This window comes from Rhinoraja longicauda, chromosome 5 (genome assembly GCF_053455715.1).
Source record: "Rhinoraja longicauda isolate Sanriku21f chromosome 5, sRhiLon1.1, whole genome shotgun sequence".
NCBI lineage: Eukaryota > Metazoa > Chordata > Chondrichthyes > Rajiformes > Arhynchobatidae > Rhinoraja > Rhinoraja longicauda.
The window spans coordinates 12,161,763-12,177,884 of record NC_135957.1 but is presented as its reverse complement, the minus strand read 5'-3'; the positions used below and the strand labels follow the sequence as shown (position 1 = coordinate 12,177,884).

The following is a 16,122-nucleotide window of genomic DNA, read 5'->3' as shown; positions in this document are numbered from 1 at the left end:
TTGCTCTGCCTGGTATTTCATTAACAGATTTCAGAAGTCAAAGGTGCAGAATTATGCCATTTGGCTGATCAAGTCTACTCCGTCATTCAATCACGGCTGATCTATCTTTCCCTCTCAACCCCATTTTCTTGCTTTCTCCCCATGACCCCTGACACCCGAACTAATCAAGAAGCTGTCAATCTCTGCATTAAAAATACCCAATGACTTGACCCCCACAGCCGTCTGTGGCAATGAATTCCACAGATTCACCACCCTCTGACCAAAGAAATTCCTCCTCGTTGCCTTTCGAAAGATACATCCTTTTATTCTGAGGCTGTATCCTCTGGTCCCAGACTCTCCCACTCGTGGAAACATCCTCTCCTCATTCACACTATCCAGACCTTTCACTATTCGGTAAGTTTCAACGAGGTCCGCTTATTATTATTGTAATTATATGCGATTTAATACCCAAGCATGATTTATTTGTGAAACAAACAACAATTGTTTGGAAGGTAATAACTGTCAAATCCAGCATTAAATTATGGCAGAATTTATCAGCATTTAGCTTACATGCAAAAAGACATAAAAAGCTGGAGAAACTCAGTGGGTCAGGCAGCATCTCTGGAGAAAAGGAATAGGTGACAATTGGGTCAAGACCCTTCATTAGACTATGGACTCAGACTCACTCAGTCTGATGAAGGGTCTCGACCCAAAATGTCATCTATTCCTTTTCTCCAGAGATGCTGCCTGGCCCGTTGAGATACTCCAGAATTTTGTGACCATCTTCGGCAGTTCCTTCTTACACATGCAAAATGACATACCTTGATATATAGCCTTGAACCCAAGGGATCCAATAGTTTCATCAGATTGTAAGTGGAGCCACATTTGATTGCTCATACTAACAATCAGGTCAGGGACACTGGAGCCTGTAAGTCTGAAATGCAAAAAATGTAGACAATTAGCAACTAGAAATGTTCCATTCAACTTGTTTGAAAGCATGATTGGTAATATCATTTGCTAAATAATACATTTCAAAAAGTGTCAAAACTCATAATTACGTCTGTGTTTCTCGTATGTAACAATTAGCATCTTGAATATCAACATTATTAGCGTCCTCTACGTGGTGACTCCGTGCATACTTTGTGTATGGTATGCAAAACAAAGAACTTTACTGTTACATGTCACATGTGATAATAAAGTATCAAGCATTCAACATTTGTTTAAATAGAAAGAAAAAATATATTGTGTAAGAAAATAACTGCAGATGCTGGTACATATCGAAGGGATTTCTTCACAAAATGCTGGAGTAACTCAGCAGGTCAGGCAGCATCTCAGGAGAGAAGGAATGGGTGACGTTTCGGGTCGAGACCCTTCTTCAGAGTGGAGCCACATTTGATTGCTCATACTAACAATCAGGTCAGGGACACTGGAGCCTGTAAGTCTGAAATGCAAATAAATGTAGACAATTAGCAACTAGAAATGTTCCATTCAGAAGAAGGGTCTCGACCCGAAACGTCACCCATTCCTTCTCTCCTGAGATGCTGCCTGACCTGCTGAGTTACTCCAGCATTTTGTGAAGAAAAAATATATTTGTTTACTGACTGGGCCACTTCATGTCCGTTTTATTGTACAATTGCTGGCTTTAGACAATTAATTGTAAACAATATTTTCACTTCTTAATTTGGGATAGATATGTCACCATTTACATCGACATTCACCCTTACTTCCTAAGAAGGTTTTGGAAGTTTGGCATGTCCCCGACAACGCTCACCAACTTCCACAGATGCGCCGTGGAAAGCATTTTTATTGGGATTGGCATCACAGCATGGTTTGGAAAGAGCTTCATCCAAGACCGCAAGTAATTGCAAAGAGTTGTGATGTAGCCCAGACCATCACGCAAACCAACCTCCCTTCCATTGACTCCATTTATACCTCAATCTGCCTCGGCAAGGCAGATTGAGGCACGGTAGCGCAGGTAGAGTTGCTGCTTTACAGCGAATGCAGCGCCGGAGACTCAGGTTCGATCCTGACTACGGGTGCTGTACTGTAAGGAGTTTGTACGTTCTCCCCGTGACCTGCGTGGGTTTTCTCCGAGATCTTCGGTTTCCTCCCACACGCCAAAGACGTACGGGTATGTAGGTTAATTTGACTGGGTAAATGTAAAAAATTGTCCCTAGTGTGTGTAGGATAGTGTTAATGTGCGTGGATCGCTGGGCGGCGCGGACTTGGTGGGCCGAAAGGGCCTGTTTCCGCGCTGTATATATATGATATATGATATGATAAGGCCACCAGTATAATCAAGGACCAGTCTCACCCTGGTCACTCCCTCTTCTCCCCTTTCCCATCAGGCAAGAGGTACAGAAGTTTGAAGATGCACACATCCAAATTCAGGGACAGTTTCTTCCCAGTTATTGACAGGCAACTGAACCATCCTCTCACCAACTAGAGAGCGGTCCTGAGCTACCATCTACTATATTGGAGACCTTCGGACTATCTTTAATCGGACGTTACTGGACATTATCTTGCACTAAATGCTCTCCCCTTTATCCTGTATCTGTACACTGTGGACGGATTGATCATAATCATTTAACCTTTTTGCTGACTGGAAAGCACACAATACCTTTTCACTGCCCCTGACAATAATAAACTAATCTAAAATTGATAGTTGCCTCACTCAATTTAATGCTTTCAAAAAATAACAAACCTGAATCAATTTCAATAGATTTTTAAAATTTTGAACCTGGTGTAAAAATGTCATTTATTTTGTGTTATTTTCTAAAAAGATTATTTTCATCTCCAACTCATGAACAACAAACATACAGCTGAGGGTGGAAAACGCATTGAGTTTGAGATTAAAGCCAACTGCTTTTAGTGATTGACTGGCACAGTGGGGCAGCGTTAGACCTGTTGCCTCACAACGCCAGAGACCCAGGTTCAATCCTGACTACAGGTGCTGTTTGTATGGAGTTTGTCCATTCTCCCTGTGACCGTGTGGATTTTTTCCAGGTGCTCCGGTTTCAAAAGACATGCAGGTTTGCAGGTTGATTGGGTTCAGTAAATTGACCCTAGTGTGTAACCTAGGATAACATAGAACTAGTGTAAGGGGTGATCGCTGGTCGGCGCGGACATGGCGAGCCGAAGTGCCTGTTTCCATGCTGTATCTCTAAACTAAATTATCTTTGCAGCTTGTTACAGCTCAGAGCAAAACTAAGCTGGACAGGGAACTAAAGTCACTTGAATTGGAAAGCTTGGGGTCATTGTCATCTCAAAAGTGAAGATATTCTCCTCACAGTTTTATCAGGGAAGGAAAAGGGAGGGGAAAAAAGGAGGGGAGGAAACGGAGGGGGAAAAGGAGGGGGAAAAGGAGAGGGAAAAGGAGAGGGAAAAGGAGAGGGAAAAGGAGAGGGAAAAGGAGCGGGAAAAGGAGAGGGAAAAGGAGAGGGAAAAGGAGAGGGAAAAGGAGAGGGAAAAGGAGAGGGAAAAGGAGAGGGAAAAGGAGAGGGGAGGGAGAGGGGTGGGAGAGGGGTGGGAGAGGGGTGGGAGAGGGGTGGGAGAGGGGTGGGAGAGGGGTGGGAGAGGGGTGGGAGAGGGAAAAGGAGAAGGAAAAGGAGAGGGGAAGAGGAAGGAACGGGGAAGAAGAGGGGAAGGAGAGGGGAAGGAGAGGGGAAGGAGAGGGGAAGGAGAAGGAGAGGTAGAGAAAAGAGAGAGTATAGTGAAAGAAAGAAAGAGAGAAAGGGAGCGAAAGAGAGAGAAGGAAGAAAAAAGAGAAGAGAAAAAAGAGGAAGTAAAGAGAGAGTGTGAAAGAGAGGAACCAGAAGAGAGTGGAAAGTGGGGCGCCGTCTGTACGGAGTTTGTACTTTCTCCCCGTGACCTGCGTGGGTTTTCTCCGAGATCTTCGGTTTCCTCCCACACTCCAAAGAGGTACAGGTATGTAGGTTAATTGGCTAGGCAAATGTAAAAATTGTCCCTAGTGTGTGTAGGATAGTGTTAATGTGTGGGGATCGCTGGGCGGCGCGGACCCGGTGGGCCGAAGGGCCTGTTTCCGCGCTGTATCTCTAAATCTAAAAATCTAAAAAATTTATATGTCTTTTAGTTTAGTTTAGTTTAGTTTAGAGATACAGCGTGGAAACAGGCCCTTCGGCCCACCGGGTACGCGCCAAACAGCGATCCCCGCACACTAACACTATCGTCGTATACACTAGGGACAATTTACAATTATACCAAAGCCAATTAAACTACAAAGCCGCACATCTTTGGAATGTGGGAGGAAACTGGAGATCCCAGAGAAAACCCACACGGTCACAGGAAGAACATGCAAACTCTGGACAGACAGCACCCATATTCGGGGTCGAACCCAGGTCTCTGGCGTTGTAAGGCAGTAACTCTACCGCTGTACCATCATGCTGCCCAAATTTGAATTAAGCTTTTGGCCAAAGGCCCCCATCTACTAACTGAGATCAATGTGTAAGATGCAATTGCATTATATTTTACATATGAAAAAGGCCAACTGTTTTCATCAGTGTCTTGACATCTGTATTCCTTAGTCTGTGACTTCTGAAAGTTTACTAGTACAATAGGGATGTCCACTGTTCATGAAAAGTCATTAATTTGGGAAATGCAAGTGATTATATCAATGCATACCTTAACAGAATAGAGAAGAAAATCAAAACCTGATTTTTATAAATTGGGCACATATCTGGGCCTCACACATTTGAGAGGATATAAAGTTCTTATTGTGGATATTTGAGGTCAGCACAGTGATGCAGTGGTAGAGTTGCTGCCTTATAGCGCCAGAGACCCGCGTTTGATCCTAACTACAGGTGCTGTCTGTATGGCGTTTTGTGCCTTTTTCCCCCTGACCACATGTGTTTTCTCCGGGTGCTCCGGTTTCCTCCCACACTCCAAAGACGTGCGGGTTTGTAGGTTAATTGGTTTCTGTAAATTGTCCCTGGTGTGTAGGATAGTGTTTGTGTATGGGATGATTGCTGGTCGGCATGGACTCAGTGGTCCGAAGGGCCTGTTTCCACACTGTATCTCTAAAGTCTAAAGGACAGAAAGACTGTTTACTATTGTCCTCACAAAGGTGAAGGAGTTCAATTATAGGAATGTTTTTAGTTTTAGAGATACAGCATGGAAACAGACCGTGCCGACCAGCACAATAACACTACCCTACACACCAGGGACAATTTACAATTTTACCGAAGACAATTAGCCTACAAATCTGTTCGTTTTTGGAGTGTGGGAGGAAACTGAAACTCCCGGAGAAAACCCACGCGGTCACGGGGAGAACATACAAACTCCATACAGGCAGCACAGGTAGTCAGAATCGAACCTGGGTCTCTGGCGCTGGGACAATAGACAACAGGTGCAGGAGTAGGCCATTTGGCCCTTCGAGCCAGCACTGCCATTCAATGTGATCATGGCTGATCATTCTCAGTAGTACTGCTGCACCACCATGCTGCCTTGTAGTTACAAGGGCTTTTCTCTTCAGGGCACATAAGCTTAAGGTGCGTTGTAATAGATTATTTTTTTCTTCTGAATTGTGAAGGTTTTTGGGAAAGAGAATAAGAAGTTGTTTCCTGTGGCAGAAGGAAGGATGCGGAATTCAGGAATTGACAGGGGAATAAGGGTGCTATAAAGCAGAACATTTTTAAATAAAGATTATTTTTATAACTTGGAATACACTACCCCAAAGGAAGATGGATGGAGACTGAAAAACCTTCAAAAGGAGTTGGATGAAAACTTGAAAGTGAATAGGATACAGGGGGAGCAGATAGGAACTAATTGGTTCGCTGGTACAATTAGCGAGCCCGCATACTCCAGCTGTGCTCGGTATTCCTATGAATCTATTGCATATCCATCGTACTACATTTCTTACCATTGTAACCAAGCTGTTTGAAGAGAAATATTTATTTGTTGGTTTAGTTTAGAGATACGCCGTGGAAACAGGCCCTATGGCCCACCGAGTCCAGGCCAAGCAGCGATCACCCTGTACATTAGTTCTATCCGGCACACTGTGGACAATTTACAATTTACCAAAGCCAATTAAATTACAAACTTGTAGCTTACTTTAGTGTAGAGATACAGCATTGACACAGTCTCACCGAGTCCACACCGACCAGCGATCACCCGTAAACTAGTTCTATCGTACACATGAGGGATAATTTACCTACAAGCCAGTATATCTTTGGGGTGTGGGAGGAAAGCGGAGCAGATGGAGAAAGCCCAGACGGTCACGGGGAGAACGTACAAACTCCATACAGTCAGCGCCCATATAATCGGGCGGCACGGTAGCACAGCGGTAGAGTTGCTGCTTTACAGCGAATGCAGCGCCGGAGACTCAGGTTCGATCCTGACTACGGGTGCTGCACTGTAAGGAGTTTGTACGTTCTCCCCGTGACCTGCGTGGGTTTTCTCCGAGATCTTCGGTTTCCTCCCACACTCCAAAGACGTACAGGTATGTAGGTTAACTGGCTGGGTAAATGTAAAAATTGTCCCTAGTGGGTGTAGGATAGTGTTAATGAGCGGGGATCGCTGGGCGGCACGGACGGTGGGCCGAAAAGGCCTGTTTCCGGCTGTATATATATGATGATAATCAGGACCGAACCCGGGTCTCTGGCGCTGTCAGGCAGCTGCGCCACCATGCCGAATCAATAAGGAAGAAAGGTGGCATCTCTACAGGCTCAATCGAGAATCGTTAAGTTTATGCTGTCTACCTCGGGACTAGAGAGGAGGAATTTGAAAACACGGGAGAGGAATTTAAGAGAGAATGAACATATAATGTTAATGGTCCATGGCAGATTCAATGACACTTGCAGGAACAAGCAAAAACTCCTGCAAAGTGAATCGCAGGAGTAAGCTAATGCGTCGACATAAAAGATAAATAAGGATCTGGCAATAGCATTAGTCCTGCAAGATGGGAAGGAGTTCTACAAGAAAGATGTTTAAATATAAATGAGGCTGCAGCTTTCAGCAAATTAAACCCCGAGAGAAACCAAAATAGTCAGGGAATAAAAAAGAATAAGTAATTATAGAATAGAAGTATTTAAAAAAAACAATGGTTAAAAATAAAGCTTTTATTGTAAATGCATTCATCTATCTGAACAACAGAGATCCACGGACTCAGAATTAAACACTGCAAGACGTACCTATTTATAAAGACAGAAAGGGCAATGAGGGAGTTGGGTCTGTAGAGTTTCTATAATTACGCTGGCTATATTTGCAGCAACAGATGAGAAACTGAAATAAATAGATATTTATATTCAGAAGTTCATGTTCATGTCCTCGGAGCAGAATTAGGCCATTCTTCCCATCGAGTCTACTCCACCATTCAATCATCTCTGATCTATCTTTCCCTCTCAACCCCATTCCCCTTCTCTCAGTAATGTTTCACACCAGTACTAATCAAGAATCTGTCAATCTCCACTTTAAAAATATCCGTTGACTTGGCCTCCAAAGCGGTCTGTGGCAAAGAATTCTGGATTTACCACCCTCCGACTGAAGAAACCCCCCTCATTTCCTTTCTAAAGGTACGTCCTTTTATTCTGATGCTGCGGCCTCTGATCCAAGACTCTCCCATAAGTGGAAACATCTTCTCCACATCCACTCTATCCAGGCCATTCACTACTCGGTAAGTTTCAATAAGGTCCCCCTTCAGAATTCATTAATTTTTTAATCCATTAATGTTCTTGACTCGTAATAATTCTTAAAATTCTGGGATTGTGCTTATGTATAGTAAAAATTTATTGAACAGTATCCAAAAAGAAAATGTCACTGTACCTCGGTACATGTGATAACAAAGAACCATTGCCCACTGATTGATGTATTTGCTTGGGACCTCTCTCCATCGATACTGCCTGACCCAATGAGTATTCCCAGCTTCTTATGCTTCTTATCCTTCTGCAGTTGCACAGGGCCCTAGTGAGACCGCACCTGGAGTACTGTGTGCAGTTTTGGTCTCCAAATTTGAGGAAGGATATTCTTGCTATTGAGGGCGTGCAGCGTAGGTTTACTAGGTTAATTCCCGGAATGGCGGGACTGTCATATGTTGAAAGACTGCAGCGACTAGGCTTGTATACACTGGAATTTAGAAGGATGAGAGGAGATCTTATCGAAACATATAAGATTATTAAGGGGTTGGACATGTTAGAGGCAGGAAACATGTTCGCAATGTTGGGGGAGTCCAGAACAAGGGGCCACAGTTTAAGAATAAGGGGTAGGCCATTTAGAACTGAGATGAGGAAAAACTTTTTCAGTCAGAGAGTTGTAAATCTGTGAAATTCTCTACTTGAGAAGGCAGTGGAGGCCAATTCTCTGAATGCATTCAAGAGAGAACTAGATAGAGCTCTTAAGGCTAGTGGAGTCAGGGGGTATGGGGAGAAGGCAGGAACGGGGTACTGATTGAGAATGATCAGCCATGATCACATTGTATGACGTTGCTGGCTCGAAGGGCCGAATGGCCTCCTCCTGCACCTATTGTCTATTGTCTATTGTCTTTCACTTCAGATTTCCAGAATCTGTTATATTTTGCTGTTATATTATACTCTGCTGAATAAGTTGTACATTTTGGAAATAAATTGGCGCTCGTGTCTGAATAGGGCGATCTTCAGCTGTGCAGGACGTTGGATCGGGTGCTGCTCTAAGAGGCCGAGCGTGTAGACCAGACGTGGCCTGCAGCGTCGCAGAGCAGTGGAGCACTGGTGGAGGACAGATGAGAGACTGAATCTGTTTGACATCTGTCCTCTCTCTTTTCCTTTTCCCATGACTCCCTGATGAAGGGTTTACATCACATTTCATCACATTTATATGCGGAAGTATCATCGGAATGGACCTTCAACTAACTATCAATTTGCCTTCTGTTAGGTTAACAGCAGGTCACATTTTGATTTCACTGCCTGAAGCCAAAGGATGAATGATTTAGTCTAAATCATTGGAAGGCGACTCTGGACTGTCAAAGCAGCCACAGCCAGGCATAAAAACAGTTTTTTTCCATGAGTAGTAGTTCTACTCAATAACCAAAGTCTGTAGCCTCTTTTTTGCTCTGGCTTATTTTCCCCCACTTGTTTAGACCATAATGTTGTATCCTTATTGTTTTGATGTGGTTATGGTTTATTCTTAATTGTTAACTATATGTTTGTGTTGTCATTTGTGAGCGGAGCACCAAGGCACATTCCTTGTATGTGTACATACTTGGCCAATAAACTTATTCATTCATTCATTCATTCATTCATTCATTCATTCATTCAATGAGAAAGTTGATTCCACTCAGTAAACAAAGACAAAAACTGTATCCCAGAAAGACATCTGGAATTGACATTAAATTAATTTGGAAAAATCCTTCAAACTTCCTTGTTTCTCATATGACATTCAGCTATTCAATCTGATAATATATAATTCAATTGGACTTAGTCATAGTATTAGAGCATTGTACAGATTGGACAAAGGCTGTTCAGCCCAACATGTTCATGCCAACCAGTGGTCAACCTTCTGGATTAACTTTATCACCCAGCACTTGGTCTCATGCCTAAGTGATTCAAGTGCTCAATCAGACATCTTAAGTGGGCATTTAAGCCAGCGTCACCCACAAAGAGTATATCTGTTCAAGGAGTTACAGAGAGTACTCACGCATATAAGACTGTCCTGGTGTCTCCCACTTTTCCTCCATCTCCCACCGTCAAGGTATCATAACCTCTTTCCAGGTCAAACTCTTCAAACTTAAGCTTAATGATCTGTGGGGAAAAAAAACAAAATTGTGAGCTCTCTCTGAAAACTGATCCAATTTGCACAACTCTGTAAAACATCGTAGGGCTTTTGTTTTCCATCCTGTGTTAGAAATGTGTAAAAGAGTGCTTGATATACTTTTCCTACCAAAAAGAAAATCAAACATTGCAACTGGTGCAAAAGAATATCAAATGATTTGTACACTCTCACAGCTATCTGGACCCATTGATTCCCACAGCTATCTGGAATACTACAAACCCACTGACTCCCACAGCTATCTGGACTACACTTCTTCCCACCCTGTCTCCTGCAAAAAGTCTATCCCCTACTCCCAATTCCTCCGTCTACGCCGCATCTGCGCCCGGGATGAGGTGTTTCACACTAGGGCATCAGAGATGTCCTCATTCTTTAGGAAATGGGGCTTCCCCTCTTCCATTATAGATGAGGCTCTCACTGGGGTCTCCACTGTATCCCGCAGCTCCGCTCTTGCTCCCCCTCTCCCCAATCGTAACAAGGACAGAATCCCCCTCGTTCTCACCTTCCTCCCCATCAGCCAGCATATCCAACAAATTATCCTCCAACATTTCCGTCACCTACAACGGGACCCCACCACTGGCCATATCTTCCCATCCCCTCCCCTGTCTGCTTTCCGCAGAGACCGCTCCCTCCGTAACTCCCTGGTCCACTTGTCCCTTCCTACCCAAACCACCCCAATCCCGGGCACTTTCCCCTGCAACAGCAGGAGATGCAACACCTGTCCCTTTACCTCCCCCCTCAACTCCACCCAAGGACCAAAACAGTCTTTCCAGGTGAGACAGAGGTTCACTGCACTTCCTCCAACCTCATCTATTGTATCCGCTGTGCCAGATGTCAACTTCTCTACATCGGCGAGACCAAACGCAGGCTCGGCGATTGTTTCGCTCAACACCTTCGCTCAGTCCGCTTTAACCAACCTGATCTCCCGGTGGCTGAGCATTTCAACTCCCCCTCCCACTCCCAGTCTGACCTTTCTGTCATGGGCCTCCTCCAGTGTCATGGTGAGGCCCAACACAAATTGGAGGAACAGCACCTCCTATTTCGCTTGGGCAGCTTGCAGCCCAGTGGTATGAACTTTGACTTCTCCAACTTTAGATAGTTCCTCTGTCCCTCTCTTCCCATTCACCTTCCAGTTCTCCCACTGTCTTCCTGTCTCCACCTATATCCTTTCTTTGTCCCGCCCCCCCTGACATCAGTCTGAAGAAGGGTCTCGAACCGAAACGTCACCCATTCCTTCTCTCCAGAGATGCTGCCTGACCCGCTGAGTTACTCCAACATTTTGTGATACCTTCCTGTACATTAACAGCCATCAATAAATCTCTACCGAAATGCTACCTGGCCGGCCGAATGTTTGAGATTATTATGGCTCATTGTTTTCACCATAAACCACCTGTATGGTTTAACAGAGAAATTATTTTGGACAATAATTTTTCCAATCGGAGATACCCCAATACCAACACTGAACATAGACAGATAAAGCTGGAGTAACTCAGCGGGTCAGACAGCATCTCTGGAGGAAAGGATAAGGTGACATTTCGGGCCGAGATTCCAACACCTTTATAATAAGGCATTCACAATGGAACTCGATTGTAGAGCATGTTAAAGACATCCTGGTAATAATTTTTTTGAAAATAGTTAAGTCATGGTTAGCCTCATAATGTGAGAGAGAGAGAGAGAGAGAGAGAGAGAGAGAGAGAGAGAGAGAGAGAGAGAGAGAGAGAGAGAGAGAGAGAGAGAGAGAGAGAGAGAGAGAGAGAGAGAGAGAGAGGAGAGAGAGAGAGAGAGAGAGAGAGAGAGAGAGAGAGAGAGAGAGAGAGAGAGCAGGAGCGAGAGAGAGGAGAGAGAGAGAGAGAGAGAGAGAGATAGAGAGAGAGAGAGAGAGAGAGACAGAGACAGAGAGAGAGAGAGAGAGAGAGAGAGAGAGAGAGAGAGAGAGAGAGAGAGAGAGAGAGAGAGAGAGAGAGACAGAGAGACAGAGACAGAGAGAGACAGAGAGACAGAGAGACAGTGACACAGAGAGACAGTGAGACAGAGAGACAGAGAGACAGATGTCATTATTATTATTATAATGCACATGACACTTTCAATGCCTTGTTACTTTATCTTTTGACTGGTGGCAGAGAAATTTCCCTCTGGGATAAATAAAGTGGTATCATATCGTATTGTATCAAGCATGGAAATGTTGTGAGAAGGCAATCAGATGGCCATTTTTATAGCAGTTGCCAACTAATATTCTGTATTGTGTTTTGTTTTCAATTCTGGTCTGGTATTGTGATGTGTAATCTAGCATACTAAAGGTCTTCAATATTTGTGTGGTGTTGGTCTGACCCCGGGTGGGTTCAGCTGATGAAGCCGTTATCTCATGAAGCAGCATGCCCAAGAATCGCAAACAAATGCTCTGTGTGGGTCTAATAATAATGCTCATCAGATTCCAATCTACTTTCCACTATTATGTGGGGGGAAGGAACTGCAGATGCTATTTTACACCGAAAATAGACGCAAAATGCTGGAGTAACTCAGCGGGTCAGGCAGCATCTCTGGAGAAAAGGAATAGGTGACATTTCGGGTTGGGACCCTTTGTCAGACAGAGTCGGGGGGGGAGGGAAACTAGAGGTATGAAAATGTTCAGAACAAATCAAAGCAGGCATCGATGGATGACCAAGGAAAGGGAGCTCACAATGGTCCATTGTTGGATGTGGAGGAGGTGATAATGAAAGAATATATGGATGCGAACAGTGAAGCTAGCAGGATGACTAGGGTGTGTGATGGGCAGAGAGAGAGAATGCAGGGTTACTTGAAATTAGGGAAATCAACATTCATATCGCTGGGTTGTAAGCTGCCCAAGCAAAATATGAGGTGCCATTTACTCAAATTTGTGTGAGACCTCACTCTGACAGGGGAAGAGGCCCAGGACAAAAAAGTTGGTATGGGAATGGGAAGAGGAGTTAAAATGTTTGACAACCGGGAGATTGCACTGTTATGTTTGAACGCACATCTTAGCCAACACAAGTCAAAGGGTGAACTCCTGCATTCCAACTGAGTACAATATTTCTAAACTGAAGAACACAAGACAAAATTACATGAGAGACTTGTAAAAACCATCAATCCGACAACCAATTGGCAGTATGATGAATGGGTCTAAAAATACAGAGTTTGTAGCACCTCTGAGTATATTAGTCCGTGGCCGCAGTAAGCAGTAAACATAAATACGGAAAAATACGATGAAAACTGCATTACCAACAATGATTCCGTTTGAGTTTAGTTTATCGTTACATGTGGAGAGACAATACATGATTACAACTGAGCCATCCACAGTACACAGATACATGATAAAGGGAATAACATGAATAACGGTTAGTGCAAGATAAAGTCCAGTACAGTACCCTCAACAACTTCTCCTTTGACTCCTCCCACTTCCTCCAAACCAGAGGCGTAGCTATGGGCACTCGCATGGGCCCTAGCTACGCCTGCCTCTTTGTCGGGTACGTCGAACAATCCCTGTTCCAGACGTACACTGGCCCCATCCCCGAACTCTACCTCCGCTACATCGACGACTGCATTGGTGCTACCTCTTGCACCCATGCAGAACTCACTGACTTTATACACTTCACCTCCAATTTCCATCCTGCCCTTAAATATACCTGGACTATCTCTGACATCTCCCTCCCGTTTCTGGACCTCACCATCTCCATCACAGGAGAAAAATTAGTGACGGACATTTATTACAAGCCCACCGACTCGCACAGCTATCTGGACTACACTTCTTCCCACCCGGTCCCCTGCAAAAAGTCTATCCCCTACTCCCAATTCCTCCGTCTACGCCGCATCTGTGCCCGGGATGAGGTGTTTCAGACTAGGGCTTCCGAGATGTCCTCGTTTTTCAGAAAACGGGGCTTCCCCTCCTCCATTATAGATGAGGCTCCTCACTAGGGTCTCTTCTACATCCCGCAGCTCCGCTCTTGCTCCCCATCCCCCCACTCGCAACAAGGACAGGATCCCCCTCGTTCTCACCTTCCACCCCACCAGCCAGCGGATCCAACATATCATCCACCAACATTTCCGTCACCTACAACAGGACCCCACCACTGGCCATATCTTCCCATCCCCTCCCCTCTCTGCATTCCGCAGAGACCGTTCCCTCCGCAACTCCCTGGTCCACTCGTCCCTTCCTACCCAAACCACCCTAACCCCGGGCACTTTCCCTTGCAACCGCACGAGATGCAACACCTGTCCCTTTACCTCCCCCCTCAACTCCATCAAAGGACCCAAACATTCTTTCCAGGTGAGACAGAGGTTCACCTGCACCTCCTCCAACCTCATCTATTGCATCCGCTGCTCTAGATGTCAACTCATCTATATCGGCGAAACCAAGCGCAGGCTCGGCGATCGCTTCGCTGAACACCTGCGCTCGGTCCGCATTAACGCCACTGATCTCCCGGTGGCCCAGCACTTCAACTCCCCCTCCCATTCCCAGTCTGACCTCTCTGTCATGGGCCTCCTCCAGTGCCATAGTGAGGCCCGCCGGAAATTGGAGGAGCAGCACCTCATATTTCGCCTGGGCAGTTTGCGGCCCGGTGGTATGAACGTTGACTTCTCCAACTTCAGATAGCTCCTCTGTCCCTCCCTTCCCCTCCTCCTTCCCAGATCTCCCTCTATCTTCCTGTCTCCACCTATATCCTTCCTTTGTCCCACCCCCGACATCAGTCTGAAGAAGGGTCTCGACCCGAAACGTCACCCATTCCTTCTCTCCCGAGATGCTGCCTGACCTGCTGAGTTACTCCAGCATTTTGTGAATAAATCGATTTGTACCAGCATCTGCAGTTATTTTCTTATACAGTCCTATCAAAGATAGTCCGAGGGTCTCCAATGAGGTAGATATCAGCTCAGGACTGTTCCTTTGTTGTTGATAGGACGTTTCAGTTGCCTGATAACAGCTGGAAACTGTCCCTGAATCTGTTCATGTCTTTCAATTTCACGTTTCACCACTAAAATTAAATAAAATGAATTCTGGCAGTGATACAGTGGAAATAGGCCCTTCAGCCCACCGAGTCAGTGCCGACCAGCAATCACCCCGCACACTAACAGCATCCTACACACTAGGGAAAATGTACAATTTTACCAAAGCAATTAACCTAAAAACCTACATGTCTTTGGAGTGTGGGAGGAAACCGGAGCACCCAGAGAAATCCCACGTGGTCACAGGGGGAACATACAAACTCCGTACAGACAGCACCAGTAGTCAGGATCAAATTTTTCTATGAATCCTGGTCTCTGGCGCTGTGAGGCAGCAACTCTACTGTTGCAACACTGTGCCTGCACAGTACAGCCAATAGGTTCTGAAAAGGAAGGTACTTGGGTAGGAAGGAACTCGTTCTCACCTTCCACCCCACCAGCCAGCGGATCCAACATATCATCCACCAACATTTCCGTCACCTACAACGGGACCCCACCACTGGCCATATCTTCCCATCCCCTCCCCTCTCTGCGTTCCGCAGAGACCGTTCCCTCCGTACCTCCCTGGTCCACTCGTCCCTTCCTACCCAAACCACCCCAACCCCGGGCACTTTCCCCTGCAACCGCACGAGATGCAGCACCTGTCCCTTTACCTCCCCCCTCAATTCCATCCAAGGACCCAAACAGTCTTTCCAGGTGAAACAAAGGTTCACCTGCACCTCCTCCAACCTCATCTATTGCATCCGCTGCTCGAGATGTCAACTTATTCACATCGGCGAGACCAAGCGCAGGCTCGGCGATCGCTTCGCTGAACACCTGCGCTCGGTCCGCATTAACAAAATTGATCTCCCGGTGGCCGAGCACTTTAACTCCCCCTCCCATTCCCAGTCTGACCTTTCTGTCATGGGCCTCCTCCAGTGCCATAGTGAGGCCCACCGGAAATTGGAGGAACAGCACCTCATATTTCGCCTGGGCAGTTTGCAGCCCAGTGGTATGAACGTCGACTTCTCCAACTTTAGATAGTTCCTCTGTCCCTCCCTTCCTCTCCTCCTTCCCAGATCTCCCTCTATCTTCCTGTCTCCACCTATATCCTTCCTTTGTCCCGCCCCCCTGACATCAGTCTGAAGAAGGGTCTCGACCCGAAACGTCACCCATTCCTTCTCTCCTGAGATGCTGCCTGACCTGCTGAGTTACTCCAGCATTTTGTGAATAAAAGGAACTGCAGATGCTTGCTTATACTGAAGATAGACACAAAGTGCTGGAGTGACTCAGCGGGACAGGCAGCATCTCTGGGGAGAAGGAATGGGTGGTACTTGAGTCTGACAGGTTGAAGGCATCAACTGTTGTTGTCCTTCTTTTACAGGGATGAATATTTTATTTCTTCAAGGAAGGAGATCAGAAAGAAACCGTCGTTCAACGTTCCGGTCAGGAGAA

At 45.6% G+C, this 16,122-nt stretch overlaps 1 protein-coding gene across 1 annotated transcript in view; it reads right to left on the bottom strand.

The window, feature by feature from the left end:
* Positions 1–16,122, bottom strand: part of LOC144593406 (CUB and sushi domain-containing protein 1-like) — a 1,892,487-nt gene that overhangs the window by 547,883 nt on the left and 1,328,482 nt on the right. The window contains exons 11-12 of the mRNA XM_078398909.1: positions 9,604–9,707; positions 801–913 (exon numbers count right to left, since the gene is read on the bottom strand). Coding sequence (XP_078255035.1) covers positions 801–913; positions 9,604–9,707 — 217 coding nt within the window. The remainder of the gene's footprint in view (positions 1–800; positions 914–9,603; positions 9,708–16,122) is intronic.